This window comes from Phoca vitulina, unplaced genomic scaffold (genome assembly GCF_004348235.1).
Source record: "Phoca vitulina isolate PV1807 unplaced genomic scaffold, GSC_HSeal_1.0 scaffold12, whole genome shotgun sequence".
In the NCBI taxonomy this organism is placed as follows: Eukaryota; Metazoa; Chordata; class Mammalia; order Carnivora; family Phocidae; genus Phoca; species Phoca vitulina.
The window spans coordinates 12,309,913-12,320,565 of record NW_022589715.1 but is presented as its reverse complement, the minus strand read 5'-3'; the positions used below and the strand labels follow the sequence as shown (position 1 = coordinate 12,320,565).

Sequence of the window (10,653 nt, the reverse complement as noted above, 5' to 3'; positions counted from 1 at the left end):
ATCCCCCTTGCGTGCTGCTAAAGGCGACAGCAAGAACCATGAGAAACTTAGCTGTGCTGCTTCAGAAAAAGAACACGGATCACCACGATAATATAAACGTTGGTACATGATGGTTTTGCCAAGCTTCGGGCTGAGCTTACAAAAGTTCCTGACTATGCCGTAGTGCAAATGGAGGAAGTCTCGACGTTTCAGTTCTCAATGAAGAAACGAGGGCACTGAGGCTCTCGGAGTGGACCTGCCCACGACGTGTGGCCACGGGTGGCCCAGCTGAGGCCCCGCCGGGCTCCTGCAGATTGTGGCACGGACGCTGCTGCATTCGCTCTGAAGCCCCGAGGTTCTGCAGAAACCTGACCGCGGCGAAATCGACAACACCGGAAACCAGAAAGAAGACTGAGTAGGTGGACCCCTTCACCCTTTCCCTCCTGTGGCCTGATTTCCCTTCCTGCTGCCCTGGAGCACCCTTTTAGGGAGCCAGCAGAAAGTTCTTCAGGGCAGCCTCGCACTGCGGGGCCATGGGGGAGGGAGGCTGTGCTCCCCAAATACCGCAAACCCTCTCTCTTAGCTTCAAATACCGCCTATATCACCAGCAATTCCAGAGTGTCCAGGGCTTTCTTCCCGGGGCTATAGATTCTCCTACCCAGGTGTGTACCCGCTTGTCCACCCGGAAGCCACACAGATTCCATATGGTGGTCTTACTCCCCAAGCTGGCTCCTCCGCCCGCATTTCCTACCTCACCAAAGAGCGACCGACCCCCAGTGGCTCATCCCAAAAATCTGGGAATCATCTTTGATACCTCTCTCTGTCTTGCCTCTGCCTCTGTCTTGCCCCTGCCGATTCCTGATAATGATTAAATTCTATAGAGTTTACTTCCAAAATGCCTCTTGAATCCACCCATATCTCCATATCGCTGCCATCTCCTCCAACCTGTCCCAGCCACCACCATCAGCCAGTGGCCCGATCGCCGGGATCTTGTCTCATCCTCCCCCCAGGCCATTGTCCACCAGTGATCTTTTTGATATGTTGCTTCATCCTTCTGCTTAAACTCCCCAGTACTTCCCATTGTTTTCAGGATAAAACCCACTGATCCTCCTGTACCCCGCTGGATGAACCACCCCCACCCCCAGCCTCACCTGGAGCCACACGTGCCCCTCTTATTCTGCGCTAGCAGAACAGCCTCTGTCTTCCACACAAGACTGAGCTCCCTTTAGCCCTACAGCAGTCACACAGGCCAGAGCATGCTCCTGCCTCCCTAGGACTGAGGTAAAATGTCACTACTTGACGCAAGTCTTCCTTCCCTCCAAGACCGGATCAGGTCCCTGCACCCCATTTCTCTTCCATGGCATTGTCACAGCTGTAATTGAAGACTCACTTGTATAAGATATTTATCTATCATCACCCTGTAACTTCACGAAGGCAGAGGTTACTGCTGGTTTTCCTCCCTACTCTGATTACGGGCCCTGTACCATGTCTGGCAGAGAGTGGAAACTCAGAAAATGTGGGTGAAGCCTGGCCTGAAGAACACCAACGACCATCACAGACACATCCATTTGACTTTCTACATTCATTTCGGGTGGATATTACATACCCATTTTACAGATGATCACATTGACTTCTATTGAACTTACATGATTTACCCAAGGGCATGAAGATAGCAAGTATCAGGATTTAAAGTCAGGACTCCAAAATCTACTTGGTAATATTTCCCTGAAAATATATCCTTGAGGCACAAAAATCACTTGTTTTAGCCCAGCTGTCCCTCCACTTTCAACTCCGCGGCCACTCTGTTCTTCACCCCATTCTTTGCCATTTCCTTCAGGATTATTATATTCACAAGCACTTCTTAAATCCCTGCATGTAAGTGACCACGCACTGAGCGATAAAAAAGTGACCAAGACCAAGTTCTTTACCTGAAAGATACCACAGTTTGTTAGAAGTAACCACTTTAGTTCTCCAACCTTGAATTTGTTGGAACTGCTTCAGCTGTAAGTTACATAAACTCAACTAAAACTGGCTTCGGCAAGAAAAGAAATATATCGGCTCACATAAACTGCAAGGTCCGGATGTAGTTAAGCTTCAGGCATGGTTGTATCCAGGGGCTTAGTTAGTGTCCTCATGATGCAGTCACTCTCTGTCTTCATCTCTTGGGTCTTCTTTTCTCTACTGATTTTATTCGTGGTCAGGCTCTCTCCACTTGGTGGCAAAAATGGCTTCAGACAGCTCCAGGCTCCCACAGTTCTTAGTGCCTACTATCACAGAAAGACAGAGACTCTGCCAGGAGCTGAGAGTGATGCTTATCAGCCCACTTCTGGTCATGAGCCTCTCCTTGCATCAATCACGGTGGCCTGGGGGATGGACTATTCTAGGGACAACACACTCATTTAGAGCTGGAGTAGGGTCAGTACCACACAAATCACATGATCCCTGTAGGGGAGAGAAATAGTTCTCCAAAGGGAAACTGGCATGCCATTACAGAAAGGCGAAAGTCAGAGATTCCCAACACCCTTGCTCTTGGTTTCTTGCCCGCACCCACTCCTTTCCTGGGCCCCCCTCATTCCCCCTTGTTCCTGTCTTACAGGCTTTGCCCTTGCTGACCTGTGCTGAGAAGCCCTATCTTCCAGATCTTTCCATGACTGGTTCTTACACTTCAGATCTCCACTCTAATGCCACCCTTTTCGAGAGGCCTTCTCGGACCCCCCTGAAGAGCCACTCAGTCATTCTCTCAGACTTCACTTTGTTTATTTGCTGGATCTAATGGAGCAGTTGAGCAATTATTACTTTGTTTACTCTGTGTTTTGCTCTCATCGGAATGTAAACTCTGTGCAATCGGGGGGATTCCCAACTATTTTGTTCACTTGCTGAATCTGCACAGTTCAGAACAGCGCTCAACACGAAATAGTGCTCAATAAATATTGGTTGGATAAATGAAAGGAATCTGTGGTGGCATCTAGTGAGAGACCAAGGAGAGCTTCATGGAAGAGGTGGCCCTTAAAGAAAGTGAATAATTTTTATTGCGGTAATATATATATAACATAAAATTTTTACCATTTTAACCATTCAAAGTATACAATTTAGTGGTTTAAATATGTTTGCAATGTTGTGCAATCATCACCACCCTTATCCTTTTCCAGAAAGTTTTCATCTTCTTAAAATGTTTCCCCTTTCCTCCCAGTCCCCTGGCACGGGGGGACTCTACTTTCTGTCTCTATGAACTTGATGAGCCTAGGTACCTCATGTAAGTGGAATCATACAATCTTTGTCCTTTATGGTCTTGCTTATTTCACTTTGCATGTTTTCAAGGTTCATTCATGTTGTAGCGTGTGCTACAATTTCTTTTTAAAACTGAATAATATTTGAACAAAGGAAAAAAAAAGACAAACCGAAAAAACAGACTCTTGACAATAGAGAACAAACTGCTGGTTACCAGAGGGGAGGCAGGTGGGGGATGGGGGAACTAGGTGATCGGGATTAAGGAGTGTACTTGCCAGTGATGAGCACTGAAAAATGTATAGCATTGTTGAATCACTATATTGTCCACCTGAAGCTAATATAACACAGTACGTTAACCATACTGGAATTAGAAATTTTTTAAACTTTTTACAAAACAGAATCGTATTCCATCATATGTATACATCACATTTTGTGTATTCACTCACCTGTTGACGGATATTGGCGTTGTTTCCATCCCTTGGCCACTGTGAATACTGCTGCTGTGAACATGGCCGTACAAGTTTGTGTTCGAGTCCCTGCTTCCAGGTCTCTGGGGCACACACTCAAAGGAGGAATTGCAGGATCGTACAGCAATTCTGTGGTGATGTGTAATTTTTTGAGGAACCACCGTACTGTCTTCCAGAGCGGCCGCACCAATTTGCATTCCCACCAGCAGCACATGAGGACTCCAGTTTCTCCATATCCTCGTCAGCACTTATTTTATTTTTCATTTTTGGGATCATGGTCAGCCTCAAGGGTGTGAAAGAGGGTGCAATTCTGACAGACAGAGGAAGGACAAGCCAGCCTTTCAGGCAACAGAGGCCTGGAGGGGCTCTGGTGTGCAGTGGATCGAGTCGCCCGCGGTCTGATGTCAAAATCCATGTGGGGTTCTGTTTCCCTCCCTCTCCTGGAAACGACCGATTCTGTAGAGTATTGGCAAGCCCCCGCCTCCCCGGCACCTTCCAATGCCGCTGCCGGGGTTCCTGTTGGCTCAGGTGTTCTGGAAGCCAGCGGCTTGCCGTGAGAGGGTGGGCCAGGGACCTGGGCACTGCCGCACGGGAGGTGAGCCAGTCACCCATCACAATGACCAGGGACTGTGACCAAAGCAGCCTGCATCTCAAGGACAGGTGTGGCAGTGCGACAAAGTGGCGGGACTCTTCACGCAGCGGGGCACCTGGAGTGGGAAGGGCAGGAGCATCGTCATCCTCTTGGCAGAAGGAGGGGTAGGTGCTGTTTGCACTGAAGCTGGGTCCCAGCCCCAGGAGGGGAGCTGTCCATGCACAAAACGGAGGGGACATAGGGACTATTTGAGGTCTGGCAACTGCCGTGCTCGGCCACAGCGCACTGAATGGAGTGAGGCTCAGGGCGGTGTTCCGTGGGAATGGAGTGGAGAACCAGTCAAGAACTGGGAATTCAGATTGCTCCCCAGTGCCCAGCTGTGAGGCTCCCCACTAGGACTTCAGGGCTGGGGAGTGAGGGGCAGGATTGGACGTATCTGCTGCTATTGTTCAGCTGGGAAAGCAGAGCCTCACAACTTTCTTCACCTTGGATACCCCCAACCCCACTAGAAAACATGGTTGGTGCTTCTGAATCAGGGCGCCTCTAAGTCCTAAGCCTGCAGCCTGCTTCTCCAGGGCAGCTCAGAGCCCTGTTCAGTGGGACCCGAGTGTTGGAGTCAGCTCATCCTGGCTCTGGGAGCCCATTCCGTGTACATCTGTGCAACCCCACATTAGTGACATTATGTCGATAGCCTGAAATGGGCCGTGGTGGGAGCATTTACACCCCAGAAACTGGTAAATGCTACCAACCACTGCTTATTTATTTGCCTCATAAAGGTGGTTATTAAAGACTTACCAGCACACTACCTGCCCTGCTTGAGAGGTGAATCTGATGTTCTCATCAGCTCTGATTCCGTCTGGGACCTGCTCCTGCCCCTTTGTCCCAGGACCCCTGTCCACCTGCCCATTGATCCTTGCTGCTGCCATCAACCCCTGGATGACTGAGTAATGTGCAGGGGAGGTCTAAGAGGACTTGCTTGCTTGGCACATGGCTTTGGGGACGACGGCTGTTTCCCCCGGCCCGTGGCGGAAGCAGGGCTAACCAACCTGTCTGTGTCTAGGTTGTCCTACTATGGCAGGTGCGGTGTACCCCAGACAGGTGAGTGTTGTGGGTTTCTGTCGCCTGTGACCACCTCAAGGTTGAGCAGCTTTAGCAGACAGGCCCAGGCACCTTGGGCTCCCTCTGGTTGTCATTCTGGAATGATGTGTGTACGTGTGTGTGTGTGTGTGTGTGTGTGTGTAATAGGCAGAGGAAAGTAATGATTTATGGTTTTCTGGGGGCTCACTTATTTATTCAGCATGCATTTAATAGGCACCTGTGGTGTGTCAGGCCCTGTGCTGGGCTTCGAGTCTGCAGAGATGCCAAAGATTAGGTCCTAATCTAGTATACTTCATTAAATCAGTTACAATTACCATGGTAAGTGCTGTAATGAGGGATGCAAAATGTGCTGTGAAAGCAGAGGCGAAAGAGTTTAATTTGGGGGAGGTGAATAGAAGGGTGGGATAGATGTTTTGCGGGAGAAATTTAATCTGGGTTTTGGAGGATGTGTAGGAGTTTGTCAGTCCGTGAGGAGTACCACTAGCATTTCCAGCAGGAGATAAGAGCATGCGCATCTGTGAAAAGTGGAGTGTAGTGAGGCTGGAGTGCAGAAGGCATGGAGGGGAGTCAAGCAGGGCAAGATGGCAAAGGTCAGTAGAAGCCAGATCATGGGGGCTCTGAATGCCAGGCCCAAAAGTTGGTCTTGGTCCTATGGGCCATGAGAAGCCATCGAATACCTTTAGGTGGAAGAATGGCAAGATGAGGTCTCTTGTTTTGTAATCTCCCTTGCCCTTCAGGCCCCTGTGGATTTAGACACATACAAAAGCTCCTACATGGTTGACTATCAACACTACGGGAAGCACAAATACTCCAGAGTCACACCACAAGAGGTAAGAAGTTATTCGGTCTTGTCTTCTGTTCAGTCACCCACTGAAATCATCTTTACTTCATCTTTATTATGTGTGGATATTGGGGGCACTTATTTAGAACAATATCTGATGCCGGGAGAGCTAAAGAAGTCTTTTATGTGTGTGCTTTGTGTGTACATTTTATTTTTAAAAAAAAATTTTATTGTTATGTTAATCACCATACATTATATCATTAGTTTTTGATGTAGTGTTCCATGATTCATTGTTTGCGTAAAACACCCAGTGCTCCATGCAGAACATGCCCTCTTTAATACCCATCACCAGGCTAACCCATCCTCCCACCCCCCTCCCCTCTAGAACCCTCAGTTTGTTTTTCAGAGTCCATCGTCTCTCATGGTTCGTCTCCCCCTCTGATTTGCCCCCCCTTCATTCTTCCCCTCCTGCCATCTTCTTTCTTCTTCTTCTTTTTTTTTTTAACATATATTGCATTATTTGTTTCAGAGGTACAGGTCTGTGATTCAACAGTCTTGCACAATTCACAGCACTCATCATAGCACATACCCTCCCCAATGTCCATCACCCAGCCACCCCCCCCCCCCCCCCCCCCCCCCCCCCAATAACCCTCAGCTTGTTTCCTGAGATTAAGAATTCCTCATATCAGTGAGGTCATATGATACATGTCTTTCTCTGATTGACTTATTTCGCTCAGCATAACACCCTCCAGTTCTATTCACGTTGTTGCAAATGGCAAGATCTCATTCCTTTTGATGGCTGCATAATATTCCATTGTATATATATACCACATCTGCTTTACCCATTCATCTGTCAATGGACATCTTGGCTCTTTCCACAGTTTGGCTATTGTGGACATTGCTGCTATAAACATTGGGGTGCACGTGTGTGTACGTTTTAAAAGGTACATCAGCCCTAAGTCATGCACACAAGAGTGTAAATGATATACATTCACAGTTTAAATAACATTGACAAAACAAACACCAGTGTACCTGTTATCAGCCAGCTGAATGAAAACATAGCACATTAGAAGTACCCTAGAGCCCCCAGGGGACCCCTCCGTGCTCCCACTCCTCCTCCCACCTCCAGAGGTAGCCACTCTTCTGAATTTTGGGTTAATCATTCCCTTGGGCATCTTTTAAAAAAATAGTTTTACTCTATATGTATCCCTGTAAACTGTTGAGGTTTGCCTTTTTGAGCTCTGTTACACATTGGATCATACTATTTGTACTCTGTGACTTTTACTTTTTGCCAAACATTATGTTATTTATAATATATTATTCATTTTCTGCTGTGTTGTATTACATTGCATGAATACGCCACCATATATTTGTCCCCTCTGCTGTTGGACATCTGGGTTTTTACTTGTCTGCTACTTCTCCTATTGTCCCATGCTGCAATGCGGATTACACAGCCTAAGGCGCAGGAGTCCCCGGCCCAGGGGGGGAATTGCTTGTCCCAGGGAACATCGCTATTGGCCAAAGTGGCTGCGTCACTGGAGCAGGGGACAGTCCGTTCTGTGGCTCTCCAACCTTGCCATCAACTTGTATTGAAAGACTTTCCAATTTTGGCTAATTTGGTGGGTTTGAAAGAATATCTTCTTGTGCTCATAATTTTCAGTTCACTGCTTATTAATGAGATTCAGCATCTTTTCATATGTTTATGGATATTTATTATTCTGTGAGATGGCTGTCATGTCTTTTGCCCGTGTTTTTATTTTTTATTTTTTTAATTTTAATTTTTAGGATTTTATTAATTTATTTGACAGAGAGAGAGAGACAGCGAGAGAGGAAACACAAGCAGGGGGAGTGGGAGAGGGAGAAGCAGGATTCCTGCGGAGCAGGGAGCCCGTTGCAGGGCTCGATCCCAGGACCCTGGGATCATGACCTGAGCCCAACGCAGACGCCTAAAGACTGAGCCACCTAGGTGCCCCTTGCCCATGTTTTTATTGGGATGCTTGTCTTTTTCTTCTTAATTTGTAGGAGTTCTGTAAATAGACATGTTTCATTTGTCAGTTACAGAAATGGGAACACTCTTCACAGGCTGTGGTCTATCTTTTCACTCCCTTTCAGTGAATAGAAATTTTTACTTTAATATAGTTGGATGTACCAGTCTTTCCCTTTATCATTTGTCTTTTTTAAATCTTGTTCAAGAAATCCTTTCCTATCTCCACGTAGCTCCACTAAAAATAAGAAAATCTGTACAAACAAAGATGGAACAATTTCTGGGATATAGAATTTAACGGAAGCAAAATGCAGAGTGGGATTATAATGTGCATCAGTTGCGTACAGGCCAGGCGGTGTAAAATTCATTATATGTTTATACAAACATAAGCTATATCTAGAAAGATAGAAAAAACGCTTACCTCAGTGGTTGCCTCTGGAGATGGGATCCAAGGGAGGAGGAGGGGTGGGAAAGAGACTGACTTTTCACTAGAAACCCTTTTCTACTATTTCAGTATTTCCCTGGGTTGTATATATCACCATTCAAAAACCAATTTAAATTTTTTTTAACTAAAGAGAAGTGTGCTCTGTCTTGGATGAGGCCAAGGAAGCTTGCTTGCTTCGCCTTTCACCTCTCTCAGCCATCCATTCCTGTGTGACTTATTTCCACAGCAAGCGAAGCTGGATGCCCAACTCCGGGACAAAGAATTTTATAGGGTCGTCCCCAGCTCCAAGCCCAGGCTAGAGGATGGATACCCCGCCTTCAGAAAACCCCACATGACCGCCAAAGACCTGGGACAGCCCGGCTTCTTCCCCCCGCAGGATCAGGACCGTGTGGCCGCAGCGGAGGACGAGGGCAGGTTCACCAGTATATGCCCTTCCGTGTACCCCATTTCCCACGCCCTGTACCTGGCCCAGGGTGTCCCCAACCGGGTCCACCAGAGCGCCGGCTTTCCGTGCCTCCTGGAGCCTGAGCTCCAGCCTGCGCCCGAGGAGGGCAAGGGCTACTTTCTGCTGCCTGGCTGCCTCTGTCCGTATCACCATGAAGTCAAGTTCCCCATCTTGAACCGATGGGGGCCCTTGATGCCATTTTACCAGTAGGAAGGGTGAGAGCGCCTTCAGGGGCGCCACGGACATCCCCCCTCTCCCAAGGAAGTCCGCGCTCGGCACTTGGAGAACGGACAGGAGGACTGAAAATAAAACCCTGGGAAGACGTTCCAGCAGCACTGAGGGTGTTCTACCTTGTTCCCTGGCCTGTCCCGGGACAGCATCTGCACCCGCGCACCACCTGCCGAGGGGAGGGGCAGGGACAGCAGGGGGGAAAGAGGGGAGGGGAGGGGGGGGAGAAGGGAGGGAGGAAAACTGGTGTGTGTGGAGGCTGGAATGTGTGTGACGTCGCATGACAACGAAGAGTCCTGCTGGAAAGATTCTTGTTCTAGACATTTACTTACAAAACGGGACAAATCTCGTTTCCCATAGTTGTCTGAACGTTGAGGGTGACTGTAAAATGCTGTTGGGTAACCTTCCCTCAGACGCTTAGTTTGCTCACCACGCCCACCCCGTAGCCCATTTCCAGGGCATCATTTTATACTTTCCTTCTTGCTCAGTGGAGCTTCTGTAACCATATCCATGTATGAGTGGGTTAGGAAGCAGGTAGAGCTGCCGAACTAGGAACCGAGGTGCAGTGGCTTGAACATCCTAGTTTCTCCCAGTCTAACAGTTCGGAGGTAGGCGGCCGAGGACGGTGGGGCGTCTCTGCTGTGGTTCCCATCTCTGCGTCCAAGGTGGCTGCCATAGACTAAACTGTGTCGCCCCCACCCCCCAGATTCATAGCTTGAAGCCCTAACCCCCAATGTGACTGTATTTGGAGACAGGGACTTTAGGGGGTAATTAAGGTCCAATGAGGTCATAAGGGTGGGAGCCTGTTCTGATAGGATTGGTGGTCTTCTAAATAGAGGAAGAGAAAGAGAGCTCTTTCTCTCCCTCTCTCTCAGCATGTACACACACACACACACACACACACAGGAACAGCCATGTGAGGCCACAGCGGGAAAGGCAGCCACCTGCAAGCAGGGAGGAGAAGCCTCACCAGAGACCAAACTCTGCCAGACCTTGATCGTGGACTTCCAGCCTCCACAACTGTGAGAAAATAAATTTCTGTTGTTGAAGCCCGCCGGCCTGTGGTATTTTGTTATGCTAGTCCAAGCTAAGAGAGTGACTCATTCAGTTATTGACATTTTCCTGGGAGCAGAAAGCAAGAAACGCCCAGAGGAATACAGGTGTATTCCCTTTCAGGGGCACAGACAGATACGATATTCTTCTTCGCTACCAGTCCTGTCCTCTTGGCCAGAGCTCAGCACATGGTCCCACCAAACTACAAGGAAGGCTGGGAAATTCACCTTGGTCCTGGGTGGCCCTGTGCCCAGCAAAAAATGAGAAGTTAGAAGAATAGAAGGAGAGGATTATTTGGATGGATGACTATTTTTGCCACAATACATGAGAAGGCTTTCCTGTTGGAATCATCC

The 10,653-nt window shown here is 48.2% G+C and overlaps 1 protein-coding gene across 1 annotated transcript; it reads left to right on the top strand.

Annotated features, from left to right (window-relative positions):
- The first annotated feature begins 5,337 nt into the window (after positions 1-5,337).
- On the top strand, positions 5,338-9,229 carry TEX37 (testis expressed 37). The gene is made up of 3 exons (XM_032411186.1): positions 5,338-5,364; positions 6,102-6,194; positions 8,801-9,229. The coding sequence occupies exons 1-3, from the start codon at positions 5,338-5,340 to the stop codon at positions 9,227-9,229; spliced, it is 549 nt and encodes a 182-aa protein (XP_032267077.1).
- Positions 9,230-10,653: the final 1,424 nt, after the last annotated feature.

Excerpts from the sequence above, each read along its gene's own strand:
- TEX37 (XM_032411186.1), top strand. The coding sequence starts at position 5,338 with ATGGCAGGTGCGGTGTACCCCAGACAG. Across the intron at positions 5,365-6,101 it reads GTGCGGTGTACCCCAGACAG|GCCCCTGTGGATTTAGACAC; the intron begins GTGAGTGTTGTG and ends CTTGCCCTTCAG. Across the intron at positions 6,195-8,800 it reads CCAGAGTCACACCACAAGAG|CAAGCGAAGCTGGATGCCCA; the intron begins GTAAGAAGTTAT and ends TTATTTCCACAG.